At 36.0% G+C, this 25969-nt stretch overlaps 1 protein-coding gene across 2 annotated transcripts in view; it reads right to left on the bottom strand.

The window, feature by feature from the left end:
• Positions 1 to 2427: 2427 nt before the first annotated feature.
• LOC144975042 (serine/threonine-protein kinase A-Raf-like) overlaps positions 2428 to 25969 on the bottom strand; it is a 65735-nt gene continuing 42193 nt past the window's right edge. Inside the window, exons 8-17 of one of the 2 annotated variants that reach the window (XM_078918716.1) lie at positions 21694 to 21745; positions 16819 to 16995; positions 12461 to 12603; positions 11097 to 11293; positions 10412 to 10588; positions 10054 to 10100; positions 8673 to 8803; positions 5812 to 5943; positions 4275 to 4409; positions 3591 to 3894 (exon numbers count right to left, since the gene is read on the bottom strand). In XM_078918716.1, coding sequence (XP_078774842.1) covers positions 3712 to 3894; positions 4275 to 4409; positions 5812 to 5943; positions 8673 to 8803; positions 10054 to 10100; positions 10412 to 10588; positions 11097 to 11293; positions 12461 to 12603; positions 16819 to 16995; positions 21694 to 21745 — 1374 coding nt within the window. In that variant the 3' untranslated portion in view covers positions 3591 to 3711. Of the gene's footprint in view, positions 3895 to 4274; positions 4410 to 5811; positions 5944 to 8672; positions 8804 to 10053; positions 10101 to 10411; positions 10589 to 11096; positions 11294 to 12460; positions 12604 to 16818; positions 16996 to 21693; positions 21746 to 25969 lie in introns of both variants that reach the window. The other variant, XM_078918717.1, reaches the window with a different exon arrangement.

Here is a 25969-nt window from a genome sequence, read left to right on the forward strand (position 1 = left end):
AGAAAAAAAAAAAGTAATAAAAAAAGACTTGTTAAAATAAAACAAAACAAAGCAAAACCAAAAAATAAAATAATATAAGTATTCATGCAACTATTCTGGGAAATTGGTATGCATATACTAAAGCGGCTGTTTATGTCCATTTAATAAGAAATTCAAATTAATTCTTCTAAGATTTAAGATTTCATAATATTAATTTCTATTTAACCAACTGCCTTTCCTGTTTTGACATTACAATTTGAAAAAGTACAATCCTTGATGTCACAAAACAGCGCAGAAATATTAAGTGATGCCACAATACTTTATGGGAAGTTGGCTATTATCCTGACCTTGCTAATGTTCAGATCAATTGACAAAGTAAGAAGTATATTGGGATAGACAGAAATAAACATTGAAGAATGCTTTGAGACCATCTCCTTTCCCTCTTCTTTCAAATAAGAATAAGTGCATTTAATCAAGCAGAATAATATTCACTTTCAATGAATAATAAATAGAGAGGACATTCCCACATTCGAACTGAAAAACAATCTGAAAAGGTGTGTTTGAAATTTTCTATTAATTAATTCATAATAATAATAATCATCATCATAATATGATGGCGCACATTGAAATCTGAATAATTTTCTTTCAAAACACATCTTAGGGCATCCTGAGATCAAATTGTAATCAACCATAAACTAACTATCAACTGAATGCATGCCGATTACTAAATACTTCGAGATGATAAAACAAAAAAAAATTTTCTACGCTTCAAAAACTAACTTTTGTAATAACCAGAACCTAGAAACATTAACTGAACTAACTATCTTATTGTAAGAAAAAAAAGGTAAAAAGTGTAGTCATGAGAGAGGAAGCTATGAAGATAAAACTTCCATTACTGACTGGGATTAGAATAAAAGTGATGTTCACCAACAATTTCGTGCAAATAATACATTTGTGTGGTTTGAGTGTTGAACTAGGACTGACTCTACGATCAACTCATCTTGATGAGTTTTCGCACCTTATGACTATCCCCTTGTTAGTACATTTGCTGTTAAGTATAAACCAAAATACTACAGTACTATTTCTAAGAGACCTCAAACTGACAGAAGGTTTTCTGAATCAAATTTTAGGAAAGACATTTCTATGGCAGCACTATAAATTTTGTTTGCTCTAGTGACTCAAAAGAGTTTGATTCTGCAGGGCCATGCATGCCAATGAAAAATGTTTGCACTCTATATATATATATTATATTTATACATATACAATATCTCCATATGGACATTAAGTTTGAAACACCCGGTACAACATGTTTCCACTGGTTTGATGACATTTTCACTGCACCTCCTCATGTAGGAGACAGTATATGAATAAACTGGTTGAAAACTACCAGAGAGTATTTTTTTAGCTATTTAAAAAAGTAAGCAAAGGTGAAATGATTGCCAGTTTTTGGAGGCACTTTGGTTCTTAAATTATCAGGTAAAGCTAGAGAAATATGACATCAAAAACTATGTCCTATGTGCCAGAAGAATTGGGTATCTTTACAAATTATTGATTTACTGTGGTGCGACGACTACCTAATCCGAAATCATAACAAAGGACAACAGTCATACTATATTGGTATTTGATATTCAATAAAAAACCCCAAAAAGCTTGATTACAGATGGATAAACAAACAAAACTGAGGTAAATGAAGGCAGACAGGCAGTTAAAAAACTAGCCCTCATCCACTAATACAATATGTATGAATGACTAGACAGCCTCCTATTCCAGGAATGAACATTAAAAGTAAACCCAATAAAATGGTGACAAAAATTGTTTTTCTGGATTTTGAAAACGATACCAGTGAATGCCAACAATCCATACACTTCTCTATCCTAAGGACAGGAAGAAAATACTCCTGAAAAAACTTAAAGAAGGGGCTTTTGAACCCATTTTTTTTTCACGAGCAGCATCTCTTGGCAAGCCTTTGAATGAAGAGCAGTAGACAACAGGTGAGAAATGATGAAATTAAGAGAACAACTAATACTAATATGCAGGATGAGATAGAGATTGTGTCTACTATAATATCAGAGAAACAGAAAGCCCTCCTTTTAAATTTGCCCCAAGTTCTCAATACGACCAGTGTCTGAAAGGCTGTTTTAGGCCATATAATATAATCAGAAACCTTTAAGAAAATAATTTATTGGAGCCTAAAGTCAGAAAATGTAAAAGGTTATATATCCCAATCCAAAATGTTCAGTTTTAATCATTTTCTATTCCGTTTCACTTTTAAAAAATTTAACCTGTTGCCGCTGAAGTCAGAAAAAAAAATAGCTCTCATAAAAAAAGCAAAATATATAATTTAAAAAGTAAAATATAATATCATTTTATCAATTAAAATATACAAGATATACAATATCATATACCAAAATGCTCACAGTACAATGGACTATGCAAATAAAGTGGATATTTTTTGGAAATATATTAGGTTGATAGGTCTGCCATAAAGTCTAAAATTTAACCGTTAGATTATAAAACATTTCACAATATATCAGGTGGTCACAAAAAATGTGGTGCTCTTTGTCGGCTTGTATCTCTGATACTCTTCATTGGATTTCTTTCAAATTCAAAACAAAAATAAAACAAATCGTTGTATGTAGACTTTAAAAATTTTATGAATATGAATTGAGAAACAAAATAGATACAGTAAGTTTTCAAAACCATGAATAGAAATACAATAACAGAGAAAAATGACGCAACATTGCAGAGAGTAAAATGATCATACCTTTTATTGCCATTTTTAGCAAACATTACTTATATCACCTAAACATAATTTTCATCATAATTCTCGTCATGTAAGAAATCATCTATAGCACACTCACATACAAATTTTGGTCCACCCATTCCAAAGTTAGCACACTAATTGATCAATAGCACCACCATTCTCTTTTAAGAATTATAACATGCAAATGCCACAATAATTTGCGTCATATTTTCGCTGATATTGAAATTTTTAGCTGATATTACAAGATATATTTTTCAAAAGCCGCTGATCCAATTATTTTGATATTTTGCAATTCTATTAACAAAGAAAAGTTCTGTTAGTACTTAACATTTAAAAAAAAAAATGGAAATAAATAAACAGGAGCGTATTTTTTTGTGTGTGACCATCTGATATATATTTCAATAATACTTATGTGATAACATTTTGCCAAAATCCATAAAAAACAGTTTTGTGGCTTTCTACAGTTTATGATATTTTAAATAATATAAACTTTGTCTAACTTTTCGTCACTTTTGGTATTGAAAATATGAAGAAAAAAAACTGTAGTTAGTGTCGAAATTTTCCCAGCCTCAGTTCTGCCCCATGACCCAGCCTATATTTTGTGTGGTACACTATTAACTCAGTAATTTGAGAGAGCAAATTGCAAGGTATTGTATACATATCTAAATAACTCGAAATGGGCATACAGGTTTATAAGATAGAAAGAAATAGAAGACTTTGTTTTTCAGGATTCTACAGCACTTGTCACAAACATAAATTTTAACATCAATTAAAAACAAAAATAGGGAGGGAGAGAGAGAGAGAGAGAGAGAGAGAGAGAGAGAGAGAGAGAGAGAGAGAGAGAGAGAGAGAGAGAGAGAGAGAGAGAGAGAGAGAGAGAGAGAGGGTGGAGGGAGGGTGATGATTCTCTTGATTTCATCACCAAACATTACATTCCTGTTTATTGAATTATCTATCACACATTCTGTTTAATAGTTGATGCCACCAAAAAATTTAGGTGTTGTAAACTGTGAGTTGAGAGGAGTTTTGGGCGAGGCACAAACATACTTGAAGTCAAGGTCAAATGAGTCATTTCGATGGATAGTGGGTTCAGACTTGCTCCGTTTTATCTTGGGGATAGACATGTACAAAGCCTCCAGGGATGCTAGCAGCTGTGATGATGAAAACAAAAGACACAATGGTAATTAAGAAAATCAGCTATATCAATGAGAAGACCATACTTAAAAGGCAAATTTGCAGCTTTATGAAATGGAGATGGAATAACAAGAGCATAGAATGGGAAGTTGGAGGCATGTCCACATTAAATAAAAACTCTAAAAATTTGATACTTAAAAAATAGCATTTTAGGCATAATTCCACTCCTCAAAAGCAGAGAGCAGACATTATATTCATTTGTCAGCACAAGGGAAGATGGAACTAAGACGGGAAACCCAAAGCCCTCAAAAAAGTATAATCAATCCACAAAAATGATCCTAACTCACATCAAGCCAAAGCTTAATTAATTGAACCACACACTGAAACCTAAACATACCTGGTGGAAGAGTGGCCGCTCATCTCTCTCAAATTTGACACAATCCTGTAACAATCTCTTTAACTGCTTAGGGGTTTCTGACCGACACCGACTAATGTCAGGACGCAAGTAACCTTTACCCACCATAAATAATATCTGAAACAAATATATATATAAGTAAACCAGAGTCAATGAGTAAGACTTCACAGCAATCCCTACAATCCAAAATATCTCCTTTCATTATCAGTATAAAACAAATACTGTTTATCCATATTAAAATTTGAGCATTTATTTAGAGCAATATCCACTAAATGAGCTCAAAGCACTTTAAAGGGGTCCTTAGCCAACAGTGACTTAACATGTCCAATGAGACATGACATGCTTAAGCAAGGTGTCTAGCAAAATTTCAGAGTAAAATTTACAACCTAGGATGTTAAAATATTTTCTTCTGAAATCAATGGTATATTATGCTCATATTACATGAATCTAAGCATCAACTTTCTATTTAAAAAACAACTCATTTTCCATAACTCACCTCTATTCGCAGTAGTAAACCAGTTTACTTTTCTATTACTTTATTTCAGCTCTTCTCCCCCCTCTCTCACTCTGTGTAGGACATGATACCTCATTGTTTAGTTTTCAATACCCATGTAACACACTTTGTGCGAAATCTCCATGCGTGACCTATCTGACAGTACAGGGTCAATCATGGTATCATAAATTAATGAAGGGAAGGGCCTGCTATGCTTTTTCACGAACCGACCGAAAGATGCTAGTGTAATTAGAGCAGAAATCATTTCAGCCATAGAGCAATGAAACGTAAATTTACATTGCATTTTGTAGGTAAACATCTACAAAGTGAACAGCTACATTGTAATGAGATTCAGGTAAAAGTGTCAGCAATCATTACCCTGTGTACTGACCAAAAATAAAGACGGTTTGTTCAAGTATGACAAAGCCACAAATATTTTTCAAACCCGACATCCGATGGTGAATGCATGTCTTCATGAAAAATATTGCGATAAGCACTTTTCAACAAAATGTAAAATATGTGAAAAGAATTGTTTCCATAAGAGTTTCTGTATCTAAACTGTCAAAAGAGCTCATTTTATTGGTATTGCTCTTGAAAAAATGGATAAAAATGGAGAATTAACAGGCCAAACTGAGATCGCTGTAACAGGTAATCACCGCCCTTCGGCGGGAAATTCGTTTTTTTTATATCAAGAAGGAATTTTTCCAATGCTTTGGCCAGACGAAGGATATTGCAATTTTGCATTAATAAAGAAATGTTGAAGTATTCCTGTATCTTTAGGAAAAATAATATTACCTTAATAATGATGTTAAAACATTTCATTCAAGTGAAATTGGGGGGTGGGGGGGGGGGGGAAGGGAGAGGAGGGAGGGAGGGAGAGAGAGAGAGAGAGGAGAGAGAGAGAGAGAGAGAGAGAGAGAGAGAGAGAGAGAGAGAGAGAGAGAGAGAGAGAGAGAGAGAGAGAGAGAGAGAAGTGACTAAAGGTTATTACGAGTGAATTCTCAACTGTCGACAGTGGCTAATTACCTGGTCCTTATTATTGATGTTGGAATAGGGCAATGAACCAGACATGAGCTCAAAGAGTACGATTCCAAAGGCATAAACATCAGACTGGAATGTGTAAGGGTTCTGTTCCTTCATTCGAATCACCTCAGGGGCCTGGAATGAAGGAAAAGTGGATTGTTTCACTGTAACTCAAAATTGATTTCAGATAAACGAAACCAAGAATTGGGCAAATGATTACAAATATCCCCATCTGATCTGGATCAAATACTAGGCAGTCAATGCGGGACAAAATATGGCAGTCAGCAGGTTATCAAGGAAAATTGAGCAAATAAAATGCAAACCACAATTAAATGATGGTCCAAGATGAATTTATCAATATTCAAGACAGATGAAGAGAGAGAATGTTCACTGTCTATAATGACATGATCTATCGTGTGGCCGTGGTTGTTTGTCGGACTGCTTACAAGTTGGATAGAGTTGGTTGTATCAATAAGCTCACGAAATACTTCAATTTTGTTTCTGAAATAATCAACGGTAAAATCACCCACAAAAATATTAATGCTTTTTGTTTATGGATTGAATAGATATAAATTCACCTAACTCTGATAAAAACGTAATTGTTGATATTTTGTTTTTTTGGACTGGTGGTGGATGGTAAAATCAGTGAAACAACTTTTATTTACATGAATGGCAAGTCTAGCGTACTGAAAGCTTCTAAAATCGTCTTGGTGGAATGAAATCTTATCAAAGAGTGACAAGTTGTAAATGATTGCAATTCCACTGCCTTTCCTCCCAATGCATGGAAATGATTCAACACTAAAGCCTTCGTGTGTACTTGCTTTCATAACTGGGTCATCATATGAATGGTTAAGCCATGTTTCCAAGATGACAAACATAGTCAATTTGCGATCCTCAATTATGTAGATTATATCGAGTCTTATTACGGCATGATCTAACATTTAGTAATCCGATTGTTATACTTGTATGATCACTACATGCAGGTTGTTGTTGTTGCTGCTCGAAATGGTGCTGTTGCTACGATTTGTTGTCATTGTGGTTGTTCATCTCATACTGTCTGTCACGGACAGTGTTGATATTTGACAAAGAACGATGTGGGGTATTTATTGAAGTGATTAGATTGGATGGGGGATGAGTATTTAATCAATTTAAGTGAGGATTGAGGTTGTAGATTGAGGAGTAGCGGGCGTGGGGTTAGCTGGTGACCAATAACTACCTCCTCTGAGTCTGTTCATAAAATCAGTATTATAAATAGATCTATGTACTCGGAAGTTGTTAAAAGTTGTAAAATAAAGCACAGTGAATAAAGTTTCCAATTGGGTGTAAACAAATAGCAGCTTAGAACCGAGTTTGGAAAATCCATATTTAAATTTAACAATTTTAGAAAAATCCTCTGTTAGAAATAGTTGATATGAACATCAATAAAACCACAAGAATACAACAAATTAGGTGGTATTAAAATCCAGGCATGATGTCACATACAAATCACTCAAATCATGTAATGTAAGAGCCAACAGAAACAAGACTAGCCGGTCAGACGTGTTATATATTTTTTGTACAAAACGTTGATGCAAGCCCAAAGACCTGGAATCACTAAAGAGGAAACAAAACTCTCGTGAGCATTTCTAATGCTCTGACATTCCCACTGAACTTGTTTAAAACACCTGAAACAAGACCCATCAAATCTTTAAGGTTAGAAATCAGATAGAGTAACTAGAGCACAATATTTTAAAATAGAGTCTCAAAACCCCATTCCCTCAGATCATAGTCCCATCCAGATTCCACTCAAGTTGTTAGCCACCTCAAATCAGCCGAATATGTTGCTGCCAATAACACTTGAAAGACTATTAAAATTTACAACCAATTAAAAGCTATTGACTTTGTTTTTCCAATGAAGCATTTTCTGTGGATGCTTTTTTGTATCTTATATCATTAAAAAATCATCTGATAGTAACAACATTATTGATTTTTCGAGTATTTTTAGAAATAGTATAGACTATCTGAAACATGAAGTATTTTTATTTTATTGTTTTCATTTTACCCAGCTCAAATTTATTTTATTGATGTAAGGGTTACTTATATAGTTAATACTCCTGATGTCAAATACACTATTAAAGTTGGTCAAATGTTAATGCTTTGTGTCTCTTGCACAAAAACGAAAGAAAATATTAAAAAATCAAAGTTTTTGAATAGAGATAAAAACCCTGAAAGACTCTTGGTATAAGATGTCCCTGCAGGACAAAAACACTGGCCATATGAGTAAAATACTTATAATACTTGGAATTGTTTAGTACACATTTTTGTGGGAAAAAAAGGATCTAAAAAGCACCCCCCCCCCCCCAATGGGTGCCAGCAGGAAGAAGTGTTGAATCCTGAAACTAAAATCTCGACACTTTGCCAAACCTGAAAATGTTCCTACTGAAAATGCGGCCTAAACTTTACTCTTATTAACCGTTTTTATACCATTATTAAATGATTACACAGCAAACATATTGACACAATGAGGAAATTAATTTGATTTTAAAGCCAACTTATAATACATAGTCAAATACTCACAGTGCAGTTGTCTCTCTCTAGGGGAGCCAAAGAACAGAGAGTACCAGAGAGTATTTTTGCTCTGCAATAAAACACGAATCTACCTCCATACACTGAAAAGGTGGCTGAATCACGTTTTCGAATTTTTACTGATGCTATTTAAGTTATTTTACTCAAAACACTGAAACCGGAGGTATTTGACTTCGAGATATTGCGAAACCGGAATTCCAGCATGAACGGGAAAACTGGCGCCCATGCCCCCCCCCCCTCTTCCCCCAATCCAAGTGATTATGAAAATAACAACACCTTGTCTGTTAAGACCTGCTTACCATCCACAATATTGACCCAGATGGTTGTTGAAACATGTGTGATCCACTCCACCTGGTCTTGACAGTGGCCAAACCAAAGTCTCCAATCTTGACTGTCATGTTCTCTGTACACACCTCTGTCAAGAAGATGTCTTGATTGAAAATGTAAGGATTTATCAGATATAAGATAAGAGTTATAATGCTCAGTTAGCACTTGCACCACTCTTTAAGAAATATTATTGCCAACAATGCCCATGAAAAAGTGGGACAAGACTAATTCAAACAGGGAATAGAAGTAGATTCCAAGAACCCATCTTTTCGTCAAGAGAGTAATAATGAGTCCTCCATGATGATAGCTACACATCATGCCAAGAGTGGTATCGTATACTCAGACAATTACAAAACTATTTTTTATACAATACATCATGGACACAACAAACAACTCCAGGCAGAAAATCGTTATTTATTTTAGTTGAACTCTCCCTCACTCTCTCTTCAGGCCTCGTTCCTTCTTCTTTCCCCTAAAACCCATGCCATATGTCACACTGAATATGATGCAACAATTAAGACCATTCTGCACCAGGACTACGAGCAAAATTCTTATTTTGCCAATCATCATATATCTAGGCCAAAGGAAGGGAGATGGAAGCAATTCATTTGCTTCTTCCTCGTTTGATCTCTAAGAGCTGCTATTTTGACTGTTTATATTTCAGTTTTGTTTTATGTGATAGACTTTATCAAAACAATAAGAAGCAATTCTTTACAAGCCTGTTCCCTTCAAGTATGATTTACTGTTATTAAAAATATGAGACCATTTGGAAAACTAATGGCTCCAATGCCGTAACAATTAGTTGAGTTGGATGCACTCACTCTCTTTCCAGAGACGACGGTATTCCATTATTCACCATAGTTGCCTTTCAAATTAATGCAGAGCCTCCACTAGTGGACAAGTTGTGAAATGTCTTTGGATATGAAACAATCAAATACACTTTCCACCAGATCCAACAGACTCAGTTCCACATTTCAAGGGGCTGAGATTGTTTCTCTACTTTGAGATTTGTAATTCAAGTAGTAAAACAAATTGTGAGTTTATACAATTTTAGTACCAAATGACAGAATCGCACTTTCTTACTATCCTCAGATACTGGTCTATCACAGCATTCAATCCCCAAAATCTAACAAACCCAGCTACCCAATCCCAGTGGGGTTAACAGGGGGGTCAAAAAATAACCTCAACTGCATCTGGAAACTAGTTCCATCTATTTGAGGTGAATGCATTACAGTCTAGGCAACAGGGTTAAAATCAGAGAATAAAAATCTAGGGTAAATTAAAAATCCAAATCACATGATATCTCATTTAACAATTAAACATCAGAAACAGTTTTGAAAAGAGAAAGGATACTATTGGATTTTAAATCTCTGTGGATGATTGACTTGGCATGCAGGTAACTGAAAGAAAAGGAAACAAATAATGAATGTATACAGAAATAGCAAGAATTCTGATCAATATTTAGCCATCACATAAAAATTTTACATCTCTGCCACTCCCCTATAACATATGATAAAAAATAGGAAACAAACCATTAACAAATGGCATAGCTCTTCAGAGCTTACAAATTCACGAATTTCTCTTAAGTCATGAAAATATACGCTATCCATATAGATTATATCCCAATATTACCCTGATAAATCTTACCCTGTATCATCATTGAAAGGCTATGATTTAGTTCTAAAAAATGTATAGACCTATAGATACATACTCCATTCCCTGAACAGTCTGTTTAGCTATCATGGTTAGTTGGTCCATCCTAAACTTTGTCTCTTGCACATGCAAATGTTTGTAAAGACTGTGTCCATCACACCACTGTGTCACAATGGCCAGATGTGGAGTCGACACCAAACCCATAAATAGCAGGATGTTCAAATGACGAGTTTTCCTGACGAAAAGGAAGGAGGGTATTCATAGTTCAACCAACAAATAATTTTAAAAAAATATCCACAGCATAAGTTTAATTTTGACATTAAAATATGAAACCACAAATAGTTTACATCAAATATTCATAAATGTGGTTCTGTTTGGAAGACACATCTAATATATCTAAAAAGAGACTAAAAAAGTGAAAACGCATTTTTACAAATTTGACTATTAAGTCACTTTCTATATCATATTTTTTTCATTAAAAACGGCTGATGTATTTTAAATTTGCAAGAGGACATACCCTGTCTCCATCCATTAAAAGGGTGATCATTTTTTATGATTATTGACGACTTGGCAAAAGAATGCTAATTTGGTAAACTGGTACCTTCTTTAGAAGGGGAAATTTATTTATACATTCCCAAGGCTGTTTTTAGCCCTTTGACCCATCTAGTAGTGAAATAAAATGCCTAAAAGAGTAATCCAAGAGCACCACATCAAAATGAAAAGCCACTAACAGCAACACTTACCTCAACACGCCTACTTCATTCTTGAAAGCCTGCATTTGAGCTGGGTTTGGATCAGCTACATTGAGTTTTTTTACAGCAACTGGACCATGCCAGTGTGCTTTAAACACCGTTCCAAAAGACCCAGATCCAATCTGGCGATCATACATGATTTCTGCATTTGGGATTTCCCAATCTTCGTTGGAATCTCTTCTAATTCGCTGTTGGTGAGGATAGAAAAAAAACATATGGGTCAAATGTAACCATTACGGAAAAGATGGGCCAAATATTGCACCATTAAACACTTTTAATCTTTGTTTTATGTTTTTATGTCTTGAAGGTTTTTACGGCATTTGCAACACATTAAGATCATTTCAGCACAAGTAGAACCACATAATATGGTACAGTAAAAAAAAAGTCCAGATTTATTAAAAACAAACGAGATTAGGTAAGACAAAGGGGATGCTTCAAATAGTGAACAGATGTAGATTCCAAGAGCACACTATCAGTAAGATTAAGATCGCCTAAAAGTCTCATCCAGACAAAAGCACAGACCCACAAGAGGAATACACTCAAATGCTTACAAAAGATGATATTCAAAACAAAAAGAACATTACAGTACATAACAGAGAGATGATTTACAAGGGGGTAAAAAATCATCTCCCAAAACAAATATATTTGACTGTTTCCCTCTCAACCAAGGAGTTTGGCCATGGCCAAGACAAACTAAGTAATCTCATTCCAAGACTGATAGAAAGCAATCCAGAAAACAGATAGAGGTGGATAGAGGACACAGCAAGTGATCTCCTGCCCACCATGGAAGGTCAGAAGACCCGACCCAGTTTTTAATCTTTAAATAGAACTGGAAAATGATTACATCTTTCATCATGTTTTACGTTTTTTCTTGCCAAGGAATAAGAAAACCATCTCCTGAATCATTTAAATTGAAACAACCTTTTTGCATAATATTAGCGCGATTCAAAATAAACAGCTTTGACTGCACAGGCATAAGGACACATTCAATAATCCCTATTAATTGCTTTATAATTGATGTTTGTGATTCAATTTAGTCACATAATCATATATTATCTGAATAAAATAACATTTTAACCTGATTTCCTCGAGCACATTGTTCTGAAAATTTTGTATCCTGAGGAGAGCATATGGGTTTGGGCCCACTGTGATACATGATTAAACATAAAGTATTCCACCTTGTGTTTTCAACTAGTTTATTTCAGGATGACAAATATTTCTGCACCACCAGTGACATATTTTGTCAATTCAATCAATTTATGTATACATAAGAAAATTTCTGAAATCTTTAATATTGACAGCCGAAATCTTGACCTGCTTTTCAAAAGCAAATCCTAAAGAAACAGAAACCCTACCGTCCTTTTCCCTGGGTCCGTTTCTACAGACTTAGCTCTTGGCCTGACATTCTTGATAGCACTTGTAGGAGAAGATTGAGCACTCTTTGTGGGACTGCCATTGGGCGACTGGGATGGGAGGGTCAAAGTCTGAGATTGTTGACCTATGAAAATTATCACAAAGAAAACAACTACTACAGATTCATCATAGAAATCAAAACTATTAACAAAGCAAAGATTGTCTTTCAAAAAACAAAGACTACAAATAATCAACAAAGAGGCCTATTTCTTGCATCAAGTATAATGATCAGTGAAATGTTTTTGAAGACCATATTATTAGAGAATTAAATTATAATTATACTATATAACTCAATTAAGAATGCTAGATTTCATACCTTTAACTATTATCTCCCCACCCTACTACTCAATTATCACTTCATTGCATCAAAAAGCGCAAGTGTTATGTTGCTCTCTTAAATTAGAAACTCTATACGTGATAAAAGTGCTTTATAACCTTTCTTTCAATAACACTTAGAAAACACGAAATACTTCAGGGTAAAATTAATAATCCCTTAAAATCAATTTAAAAAAAAACAAAAAAAAAAAACAAGACAATCAATGGCATCACAAATCAAAATCACATCAACAAATGTATTAGGCAAATAAAATATACATATGTATGACTAATAAAAATATTTCAGAAAAATATAATACAAGTTATGACATTCAACCATTAGATCAAAAGAAATAGCATGAGAAATCCCATTAATTTAGGATTAATAACACCAAGGACTCTCAAATTTACATATAAATTCGGATCTTGAACCTTATCACTACTTAGACATAAAAAGTAAAAAGTTTTGAAGTAATCAAATAGATATTTGTATTGAATCAACGGACAGATCGAATTTTTTAAATAAGGATGTAAACAAAAAAGTTTCTCTTTTGTACCCAATTTTCCTTATTGTTGTATATAGGAAAAAACTAATCAAGGGAGTTATACCAAAAATAGACTTGACATCTTTAAAAAAAACAAAACATAAATATGTAAAGAACATAATGTAAAAAATAATAAATACCGAACTTTAAAAATGTCACTGTGATAGAAATTATCTTAATCTCCTTTTTTGGTAGAAAAAAGATGGATAAAATACAAGGAGAGGGCATTAAGGAGAGTATTGTAGTTGTAGGTTCAGGTATTTCAGATACTGCAAAAAATCTTTTATCATCTACTTAGAGGAATGGGCAAGTAATACCAAACAGTGTACCATTACAGTGAGCACTTCCATTGTTTTACACTGCTCCAGCAACTCAATCTTGCCTAATTTATTCCTTTACAGGTAATATGGAGCCTAACGTCTACTTCATGTGTAAATATTTTTGTACACGAGTTACTGGTAGATGTAATTGGTTCTCATCCAAGTCCCGACAAAACTTAGATGCTTTCCTTTGACTCTCTCTCTCTCTCACTCCAAAATCTCACCACATAGAATCAAACTTATGAATATTCATCCAATTAATGTTGCTTGACAAAGTATACTTTTAACCACGTCTCTTGTCCCCAATAAATAGCTGAACTTGGGTGCGGCTTGGGTCTTTTATAAAAAAAAATTAATTACCAATATTGGGCAGTTTTAATCATGCTATATTGTCATTATAGGTTAAAAAAAAACAACATTTATGGTGAAAAGATTTTAATTATCTGTGTTGATACCCATTTTGCGACCTAATTTGGGGGTCTGACTTCAAAAAATATAACAATCTTTTGGCAAACGTTCCACAAAAACTAATGAAGGAATGACCTCCATATTCTTCCCTCTTGTCAACATTGTACCATAGTGTGTCACCATAGAGCGATTTTACGGCTTTAGCTTATGGAATTTTTATTAGAACATTACAAAGTTGAGAATCAAAATGTTATGACAACATTGACCTTAAAAATTCAGAATTAGGATTATAATTCAAAATTCACATATCTTATCAAAAAAATCTCTCTATGGTGACATAAAACATTATCTCTGTGATAACTGTGGAAATTTTCAGACAATTTCATTGAATAGATTCTGAGAAACGTTTGACACAGTATCTCATACCCTTAGAAAAATTATCAAAATAGCTTCCCATTTTTCACACTTTTCTTACTACCTGTACCATTTTTGACTGAGTTTTTCGTGCCTTTATATTCTACTTTAAGAATTTGGACTTCAATTATATTATTTCTAGGATAATAAAATATCATTTTCCACCAAAATCTCAAAATCAATATTTCGAAGGATTTTCCTAATAATTAGACCCAAACCGCCCCTTAATCTAAAATAGACATTGGATTTGTCAGGTTTAATGACAAAAGCTTAGGGAACATTGTAAATGTTTGACTGGAGTCTGGAGGACAAGCATACGATAAACTTTAATCAAGAATGGAGATACAATATTCAAGTTGGATTATCATCATAAAAATGAGAGGGTGTTTAAAAGAGCGACAATCAATTGAGCTGACATAAAAAGTTTGCTTTCTTTGGCCACCGTGTCTTTTGTGTTCATTGACCAGACAGTCAAAGTATAGTGGTGTTTTGAAGACACAAAGGTTTTATGTTCATATTTGAAACAGATCAAATGAGGTAAGTGAATCAACAATTTTTTATTTAAGTTTAACTTTTATTTTCATATTTCTGACAAAAGTATTAAGTACAATTTGTATGATAAAGAATTTAAAAACTATTTCCATCTTTGTTTTCAAGCCATGTCCAGTGTATGACATGATCAAGTTTTTTTGTGTCACGGATGTGACAAAGGAAAGTTAATTTAAAATATCAGACAAGCTTTGGTATTTACTACTGTAACCGTGTCCAAGTGACTACATTTAGGGTTTACCAGATATTGAAAATTTTTGGATCCAATGCAAATGACTGATAATAACTTCTTTTTAACACAGTGAGTTTTTATGGTTTACTTCGCAGGTGCACAAATACATATTCCTTATGTCCTCAAAATTTTAAAACATTTCATCTATTACTTTTAATTTTGGAAAAGTTCAAATCAGTGGAAACTTTAGAATGCCCCTCAGTATAGTTATGGTGGTGGTAAGGAGGATAATGTGATTATGGAAGTGGTGGTAGAGATGGTGATTGTAGTTTAGGTGGTAGGGATGTTGATGTGATCGAAGTTGATGATGATGGGATGGTTGTTGTAGGGACAATGAAGAAGTGGTTGTAGTAGTAGTGTCAGGGTTGTCAGGAATGTGAAGGTTTTGGTAGTATTGCTGTTGAGGATGATAATGTAGTGATAAGGATGATGATGATGATGATAATGTGGAGGTGGCGGCGGTTGTCCTAGTTATTCCTTTTTATTAAATGAAAACTTTGGAAAAGGCGGAAATTTCAAGTGATACAGTGGTGATGGACCAATGTTTATAGGTAGATTTCCGCCATTAGACGGAAGATTCTCAGCTGTATTAACACTCAGAAAATGGACACTTTATTCTCTGAAATGATTTCTGTAAGTGAAATTGAACTTAATTTTCCGTTCCACAAATAGAATAAACTAAAATAGATGAAATAAAAAGAGCCAAGAGCCATCCCCAGATCTATGGTTCCAAAAACAATATTTAACGGTCAAAGGTCAAAAGAAGATTGGGAAAATAGAGAAGCAACAATGGGGTATTCTTGAAGGAGAAGGGAGAGGGGAGTAGCATAATCCTGACATAGAGAAAATAAATTTAATCTTAATATTAATCTTTAAAGTAAATACTAGCATTCAAAGTATTGTGAAAATAAGCCTGGGTCAATTTCAATTGAGAGTCTTTTCCAGAGAAAAAAATCTGAATTTGAAACAGGCATTAATACCACTCAAGAAACAAATTGTGTGCATGTTTATATACTTTGTTTTGTAAACACGTAGTACTGAAGAATATTTGCTTCTATTCTCTTCTAAATGTAATCATTTATATGTAACTAAACGAGCAAATTAAAATTTTTAGATCTATGACTACCTCTCATAAAACGAGTTAGCTGAAATAAATTAAAAAACAGACTAGAAACAGAACTGAAACGAAAAATTAATTAATCAAACAAAACTGAAAAGAAAGAAAGAAAAACAAATTTTTAAGGAAAGTTTGAGGATTAAACATGAAACCAACTGCGTTATAAATCAAATGCAATTCACTAATGAATCATTTGTAAGAGGATTATAGATTGAAATCAAATATCACTGAAATTAAGTGAGTCTTTTTTGTATTAATACCATGCACGCTTGGTAGGTTGTTGTTAAGCACCACACAGCAAGAATGAGGATAGAATGAAAAACTTCACTGCAATCAATCAGATGATGGCAACTGGTGTTTAACACCACTCAAAGCTTTCAAGGTCTTCTACAACAACTACCTCTCTGCTGCTGACGTTGATGCTGTTGCTGCTGCTGCTGTTGCAATAATGAAGATGATTGCTGTTGCTGATGATGGCGGTGATTTGTGTGATGATGTTTGGGGACAGATGTTGCACTGCTATCACTAGCGTGCCTTTTATCTTTATAAAAATTATAACGGTAGCCGGGAAGCACATCTGAAAATGGGGTGTTTCATCATCATAACATCAAACAAACATAGATCCAATACAAAGTCTATGTTCAGCATTACATATTACAGCCAAAGTTGTATAGGAACCTTGACATAACGATATACATATGCATGTATTATAGAGAGAGAGAGAGAGAAAGAGAGAGAGAGAGAGAGAGAGAGAGAGAGAGAGAGAGAGAGAGAGAGAGAGAGAGAGAGAGAGAGAGAGAGAGAGAGAGAGAGAGAGAGAGAGAACTTGAAAACAAAAACAAAACAAGAAAAAATAAAAACAAGCAAGAGTAAAATAAAATAAAGGAATAATTGGGAAACTTCAAAATACTCAAATGACATTTCAATTCCACATAGAGCAGTGGATATCAGAATAGGGAAAAACACGGTAAATTAGGATAAAACCCTATGGAACAGAATTCTCTCTTCATAATCATCAATTAGGAGAAGGTCTCTGGCTCATCAGAAAAAAAAATCAGACTGAATCCTACATCCAAATTGATTATAGATCTCATTGCAATTTTTAAAACAATTCTACGCTTAATATATAAAATCAATGCAAACAGAGCAATAACACTCAAACAAAAGTTGACACTAAACACACAGCCAAATCAACAAATAATATATGCATTCAAAATATGTAAATTAACAACGAATTATGCTTACTACATTGCCTTTGACCCATATCTGCGATTGCATCATTATCCCTCGACTCATTTGGTGTGTCACAGGCCTCACAAGTAAAGAGTTAGGGGTGGAGCTAATGTCTTGTGGCAACAATCGATTGTGCATTGTATTGTAAAAGGTGGTGACAACTATGTGTGCTCAGTTGACACTTCTTTGGATATCTCTACCACCAAATTTATCAGAACCAGAGACACCAACTTAAAATTTGACTCACAGGAATATTAGACACCACTCCTAGTTATTTTAATGCTGAAAGAGGATTTTCCGCATACAAGAAAAGGGAATTCGGATAGCCACCACAACCACATCATCACTACCACTACTACTACAACCACTGCCAACATCATCATCACTACCACTACTACAACCACTGCCACATCATCATCACTACCACTATTACTACAACTACCACCTCATTATCATCACTACCACTACTACCACTGCCACATCATGATCCCTACCCCTATTACTACAACTACCACCACCACATCATCATCACTACCACTACTACTACAACCACAACTACATCCTCATCTCTACTTCTGCTACTACTTCTACCATGAGGACTACAACCACTACAACATCCACTACTTCAACATTACCATTACTACTACATCCACTACCACTGCATCGTTATCACTACTATTATAATCACCACCACATCATCATCATCACTAGCAATACTTCTACAACACCATAGGATTTTGTTTCCATCAATAGTGAACAGGAAACTCTACTTCGGTTAATTGCTGTGATGATGCTGTGGTAGTGGTTGTAGTAGCAGTGTTAGTGATGATGATGTGTGGTTGGTGAATGTAGTTGTGGTAGTATTGATGGTGTGATGGTAAAGGTGGTGGGGGTTATCCATGGAATTATATGACCTCACCGGAATTTGACGGAAGTTGCCCGTAACCCAGAAATGTAATTTTTTTAAAGGAGGGAATTCCTCCTTTGACTCCAAACTTGCAGATTTCTACAGATCCAAGGAAAACCATCAGCACCGATAAATTCACTAAAATGAAATCACTTTGGTTTTCAGTTACTAATTGGCATAATTGGACAAACAATGCATTTGCTCTTGTCACACAACAGCAGAGACGCCAACTTTAAATTTGGCTCACAGGAGTTTCAGCCACCACTCGTAGGAATTTCAATGCCGAAAGAGGAATTTCAGTGCACACAAAAAAAGGAATTCGAATGGTATTTAGCATTGTGTTTACATATTGTATAGTTCTAAATAGATAACTGATTAGAATTATATTATGATACATAAACACATTGCAAATTACAATCCCGCAAAGTTTCCTTATTTCAAATGAAGTAAAGCGTCAAAACCTAATGGTAGAGATTGTAGTACTGGTGGTAGTGAGGATGATGTGGTGTTGGTGGTTGTAGTAATAGTGGTAGAGATGATGAAGATGTGATAGTGGTTGATGTAGATGTAGTGGTAGTGATGATGATATGGTGGTGGCGGTTGTAGTAGTGGTGGTAGTGATGTTGATGTGATGGTGATGGTGGTTGTAGTACAAATGGTAGTGGTGATGATGATGTGGTGGTGGTGGTTGTGGTAGTAGTAGTGGTGGTAGTGATGAAGATGACGTGGTGGTGGTACTTGTAGTAGTAGTGGTAGTAATTATGATGATGTGGTGGTGGTTGTAGTAGTATTAGTGATAGTGATGATGTGGTGGTGGTGGTTGTAGTAGTAGTGGTAGTGATGATGTGGCGGTGGTGGTTGTAGTAGTAGCGGTAATGATGATGTGGTTGTGGTGGTTGTAGTAGTAGTGGTAGTGATGATGATGATGCTGTAGTAGTTGTTGTTATAGTAGTAGTAGTAGTAGTAGTAGTAGTATAGTAGTAGTAGTAGTAGTAGTAGTCAGTAGTATAGTAGTAGTAGTAGTAGTAGTAGTAGTAGTAGTAGTAGTAGTAGTAATGTAGTAGTAGTAGTATAGTAGTAGTAGTACTAGTAGTGGTAGTAGTAGCAGTAGAGTAGTAGTAGTAGTAGTAGTAGTAGTAGTAGTAGTAGTAGTAGTAGTAGTAGTAGTAGTAGTAGTAGTAGTAGTGGTGATGATGATAGTGGTGGTTGTAGTAGCAGTGGTAGTGATGATGATGATGTGGTGGTGGTGGTTGTGGTAGTAGTAGTGGTGGTAGTGCTGAAGATGACGTGGTGGGTGGTACTTGTAGTAGTAGTGGTAGTGATGATGATGATGTGGTGGTGGTTGTAGTAGTATTAGTGGTAGTGATGATGATGTGGTGGTGTGGTTGTAGTAGTATTAGTGGTAGTGATGATGTGTGGTGGTGGTGGTTGTAGTAGTAGTGGTAGTGATGATGTGGTGGTGGTGGCGGTGGTGGTGGTTGTAGTAGTAACGGCAATGATGATGTGGTGTAGTAGTAGTAGTAGTAGTAGTAGTAGTAGTAGTATAGTAGTAGTAGTAGTAGTAGTAGTAGTAGTAGTAGTAGTAGTAGTAGTAGTAGTAGTAGTGGCAGTAGTAGTGGCAGTAGTAGTAGTAGTAGTAGTAGTAGTAGTGAGTAGTATGTAGTAGTAGTATAGTAGTAGTAGTAGTAGTAGTAGTAGTGTAGTGAGTAGTAGTTGTAGTAGATGGTGATGATGATGTGGTGGTTGTAGTAGCAGTGGTAGTGATGATGATGATGTGGTGGTGGTGGTTGTGGTAGTAGTAGTAGTGGTGGTAGTGATGAAGATGACGTGGTGGTGGTACTTGTAGTAGTAGTGGTAGTAATTATGATGATGTGGTGGTGGTTGTAGTAGTTTTAGTGATAGTGATGATGTGGTGGTGGTGGTTGTAGTAGTAGTAGTGGTAGTGATGATGTGGCGGTGGTGGTTGTAGTAGTAGCGGTAATGATGATGTGGTTGTGGTGGTTGTAGTAGTAGTGGTAGTGATGATGTGGTGGTGGTGGTTGTAGTACTAGTGGTAATGATGTGGTGGTGGTGGTGGTGGTTGCAGTAGTAGTTGTAGTGATGTGGTGGTGGTTGTAGTAGTAGTAGTAGTGGTAATGATGATGTGGTGGTGGTGGTTGTAGTAGTAAAGGTCGTGATGATGATGTGATACTGGTGGTTGTAGTAGTAGTGGTAGTGATGATGTGATGCTGGTGGTTGTAGTAGTAGTGGTAGTGAGGATGATGTGGAGGTGGTGGTGTAGTAGTAGTGGTTGTGATGATGATGTGGTCGTGGTGGTTGTAATGTTGATGGTGGTACTGTTAGTGATGATGATGATGTGTTGGTGGTTGCTGAAGTAGTAGTTGTGGTAATGATGATGATGTGGTGGTGGTGGTTGTAGTAGTGGTAGTGATGATGATGTGGTGGTGGTTGCGGTAGTAGTGGTGGTGATGATGGTTGTAATACTAGTGGTAATGATGATGATGTGGTGGTTGGAAAGGGGGGGGGGGGAGATCCTTGGAACAAACTGACCTCACCGGAATTTGACGGAATTTGCCCGGAGCCCGGAATTTTTTGCTCCAGACCGGAGTTTTTGCCGGTGAAACCGGAGTTTTGGCATCACTGCAACAGTAACCACAATTCAATTAATAATCTATTAAAAGTGATGCATGATGATGTTGTAGAATATGTTTATAAAGATCTCATGCAAAACAGAAAAAATGAAAAAGAGCAAATTGTCTTTGCACTACCCCCCCCCCCCAAAAAAAAAAAAAAAGAGAGAATAAAAAAAAGGATGATAATTTTAAAAAGACCAAAAAGTGACCAGCCTATCATTGGTGAACCAGACCATTTGATCTAAAGAGATTGCCCTGACTTTAGTACAATTGGGCGACAATTGGAATCTCCTCCTCCCCAGCAAACCAGGACAATTTTGGTAGGCCGGACATTTCCCCGATTAGAACGATCCCACCAGACAAATACTACCATGATCAAGGATAATGTAAGGAGTTATGAAAAAAATAAACACTGCCAAATAGGAAATCAAACATAGTAGTTCTATAAAAAATAAATATTTCAAAGAAACTTCCTTTTTGACTGGCAACAATTAATACTCACTTGAGTTTGACTTAGATCCACCTGAAAGTTCAGCTAGTCTCCGAAGATAATCCTGCAAAAGAAATACAAGGCAGCCATATCAAATCTAATAATCTGAGGTTAATAGCAAAACTTATCTGTCCTCCACTATACTATTCTATTTATTCACATACATGTAAAAGATTTGATTGAAAAACTTTGAAGTGCTTTTTAATTTCTTGTATTGTTTTCTATCTGACATGCTTTCATTTAAGAAGTTTAAAAACATCTCTAAAATGTTTAAGCTGTGGCATTGACTGTGATTTGGTTTCAGTACACGTCATCATTACTAAACAATTGCCTACATTCTCTGAATAGTTTGTTAGGGTTTTTTTTTTTAATTTAGCAAATCAACACAGACACACTTTATGATTCATACTATGTTATTTAAAAAAAATAATAATAAAATTTTGAATCTGTTCACAAACTGCCTTCTACTTTACTTGTAGTGAGGGCTACCAAGTTCACAAAGTCAAAATGAGGTGAAAGCGGGACAGACTGAGGGGTGGTGATATCAAGGGCAATGACATAATTGGAAATGATATTGAAAGGGGGTAAAAATTAAATAAGTATGCTGATATGGATGATGCTGCAGCACTGCACAGATTAAATTTTTTATTAATATACATCCATATCACAACTCGTATTGTTAAAAATTGATGGCTGGTCAGTCAGAGGCTATTGATATCAGATTAAATTAGGGACATTAAGAAAGCCCCAACATTTGAAAATCCAGAATACTAATAATGACATACACAAGAAATGAACACACAAATCACAAAATTTTAAAAAGTGTCCCATCTTTTCTGGGCTTTGTAAAAACCACATAGAACACCTGCATTCTTTCGACATCAATACGTTTATTTTGACTACTTAAGAACAAGAGTTGACTGGAGAGTGCCAACAGACATGGAGCTCCAAAGTCAGTTCTGTTGGACCTTACGCTGCATTCGTGTTTCTTCAGGGTCGCCGACCCGTAAGACAATTCAGTGAGCATCCCAACACAACTTTAGCTGGAAAATGTGATATCGAGAGCCAGAGTATGGCAAAAAATTAGCTTTTATCAAAGCTACTGGCCATCCATAGCTTTTGACATCCTCCTATTGAAGGAGACCCATCTTTATTCAGGTGCACAATCTTCTCGATTCTAGATCCCAGTGGTCCAACGAGAGGACACTTTAATGCTCAAAGGCAGTGTTAGCGTTTACGCCAAAGAGCCTTCGAAGGTAAGGGTCATAGAGTCTCATGGTAACAATGGGGTGAATAGAATTTACCTGGAGACAGGTGGGACATACACAAAATGTCAAAAGCAACTTAGAATACACAAAAAGTCCCAATAGTTAGCCATCCTTGTTGTTTTTGTTTGTTTTTAAGGGTTTTACGGCGCTTGCAACACATTTAGGTTATATCAGCGCCAGAAAAAAAGGAAGAAAATGGGATAGTAAAAAGTTCTAGAATTACAATTAAAGCACCCAAGAAAAAGTAAGACAAAGGGGAACTGAGAACAAATAGGGATCAGATGTAGATTCCAAGAGCATACCACCAATGTACTTAGTTTGAAATCACCTACAAGTCTCATCCAGACACAAGCACAAAATCCAACAAGGAGGAATACACTCAAATGCTTACATTATACATTCAAAATAAAAATAATAATACATAACAGAGAGATGATTTACAAGGAAAAAAATATCATCTCCCAAAACAATAACTATGCATTTGACTGTTTCCCTCCCAGCTAGGACTCCGGCCAGAGCCAGGACAAAACCAAGTAATCTCATTCCAAGACAAAGACAGAAAGCATGTTGGAAAACAGATATAAGGGGATAGAAGACACAGTATGTACCTCCTTCCATCTGTCTGGAAAACTTGAACAGCCACCACCAAGAGTGGGGCTAGTGAGACTGCAACGAGGCGGGTAGACAACTCCGTACATGAATGGACTGTTGCGATCTGCACCTAGTGTACAATCCTACAGCCAAGGGTACCTTGAGGGGCATCCGCCATAAGACGGGTATACTCCCAACCTCAACCTCGTAACGAAGGGAGCGAATGGAGAACTGCTGCAAGTTAAACAGATAATCCTTGGCAACTTCATTCATAACTAGCACAGGTCGATACTTGTCACAGTTGGAATTTCAGGAAGGCTAACTGGGGGTAATCTACTTCCTATATCAAGTAGGTCTGCCCTGCCACTCCTCCCAAGTCCGAGAACATTCCATGGAGCAAATGGAAATTCTACATCCTTTGCAGGTCAGAAAAGCTGTACAAGGAGTACCAGCAGACACAGTCCCACGACATTGCCATGACTACTTCAGTCTCTGGCAAAAGGAAGGAACCAAAGGCAGAGACGCCAACTTTAAATTTGGCTCACAGGAGTTTCAGACACCACACGTAGGAATTTCAATGCCGAAAGAGGAATTTCCGCACACAAGAAAAAGGAATTGGAATGGTATTGTGTTTACATATTGTATAGTTCTAAATAGACCACTGATAAGAATTATATTATGATACATAAAACACATTGCCAAATAAAATACCAAAGTTTCCTTATTTCAAATGAAGTAAAGCGCCAAAACCTAATGGTAGTACTGGTGTTAGTGAGGATGATGTGGTGTTGGTGGTTGTAGTAATAATGGTAGTGATGAAGCAAATTTGATAGTGGTTATTGTTAGTGGTAGTGATGATGATGTGGTGATGGTATAGTGGTTGTAGTAGTTGTGATCGTGATGATAATGATGTGGTGGTGATTGTAGTAGTGGTGGTGGTAGTGATGTTGATGTGATAGTGGTGATTGTAGTAGTAGTGGTAGTGATGATGTGGTGGTAGTTGTAGTAGTAGTGGTAATGATGATGTGGTAGTGGTTGTAGTGGTAGTGATGATGTGGTGGTGGTGGTTGTAGTAGTACTGGTCGTGATGATGATGTGGTGCTGGTGGTTGTATTAGTAGTGGTAGTGATGATGATGATGTACTGGTTGTAGTAGTAGTAGTAGTAGTAGTAGTAGTAGTAGTAGTAGTAGTAGTAGTAGTAGTAGTAGTAGTAGTAGTAGTAGTGATGATGATGATGTGGTAGTGGTGGTGTGGTTGTAATAGTAGAAGTAATAGTAGTAGTAGTAGTAGTAGTAGTAGTAGTAGTAGTAGTAGTAGTAGTAGTAGTAGTAGTAGTAGTAGTAGTAGTAGTAGTAGTAGTGATGACGATGTGGTTGTGGTGGTTATAGTAGTGGTAGTGATGATGTGGTCGTGGTGGTGGTTGTAGTAGTAGTGGTGGTAGTGATGATGATGTGGTGGTGGTTGTAGTAGTGGTGGAGTGATGATGATGTGGTGGTGGTTGTAGTACAAATGGTAGTGATGATGATGTTGTAGTGGTGGTTGTAGTAGTAGTGGTTGTGATGATGATGTGGTGGTGGTTGTAGTAGTATTAGTGGTAGTGATGATGATGTGGTGGTGGTGGTTGCAGTAGTAGTGGTAGTGATGATGTGGTTGTGGTGGTGGTTGTAGTAGTAGCAGTAATGATGATGTGGTTGTGATGGTTGCAGTAGTAGTGCTAGTAATGATGAGATGGTGGTGGTTCTAGTAGTAGTGGTAATGATGATGTGGTGGTGGTGGTTGTAGTAGTAGTGGTAATGACGATGTAGTGGTGGTGGTGGTTGTAGTAATAGTGGTAGTGATGATGATGTGGTAGTTGTGGTTGTAGTAGTAGTGGTAGTGATGATGTGGTGCTGGTGGTGGTTGTAGTAGTAGTGGCAGTGATGATGATGTGGTGGTGGTGCTTGTGGTAATAGTGGTGGTGGTGGTTGTAGTAGTAGTGGTAATGACGGTGGTGGTTGTAGTAGTAGAGGTCGTGATGATGATGTGGTAGTTGTGGTTGTAGTAATAGTGGTAGTGATGATGTGATGCTGGTGGTTGTAGTAGTGGTGGTAGAGATGATGATGTGGTGGTGGTTGTGGTTGTGGTAGTAGTGGTAGTGATGATGATGTGGCGGATGTGGTGTGGTAGTAGTGGTGATGATGTGGTGGTGGTGGTTGCAGTAGTAGTTATGGTACTGATGAAGATGTAGTGGTTGTAGTAGTAGTGGTAGTAATGATGATGTGGTGATGGTTGCAGTAGTAGTGGTAGTGATGATGGTTGTAATACTAGTGGCAATGATGATGATGTGGTAGTTGGAAAGGGGGTGGGGGGTATCCTTGGAACAAATTGACCTCACCGGAATTTGACGGAAGTTGCCCGGAGCCCGGAATTTTTTGCTTCAGACCGGAGT

Source organism: Berghia stephanieae, chromosome 6 (assembly GCF_034508935.2).
Source record: "Berghia stephanieae isolate SIO BIC M18660-M18661 chromosome 6, UCSD_Bste_1.3, whole genome shotgun sequence".
In the NCBI taxonomy this organism is placed as follows: Eukaryota; Metazoa; Mollusca; class Gastropoda; order Nudibranchia; family Aeolidiidae; genus Berghia; species Berghia stephanieae.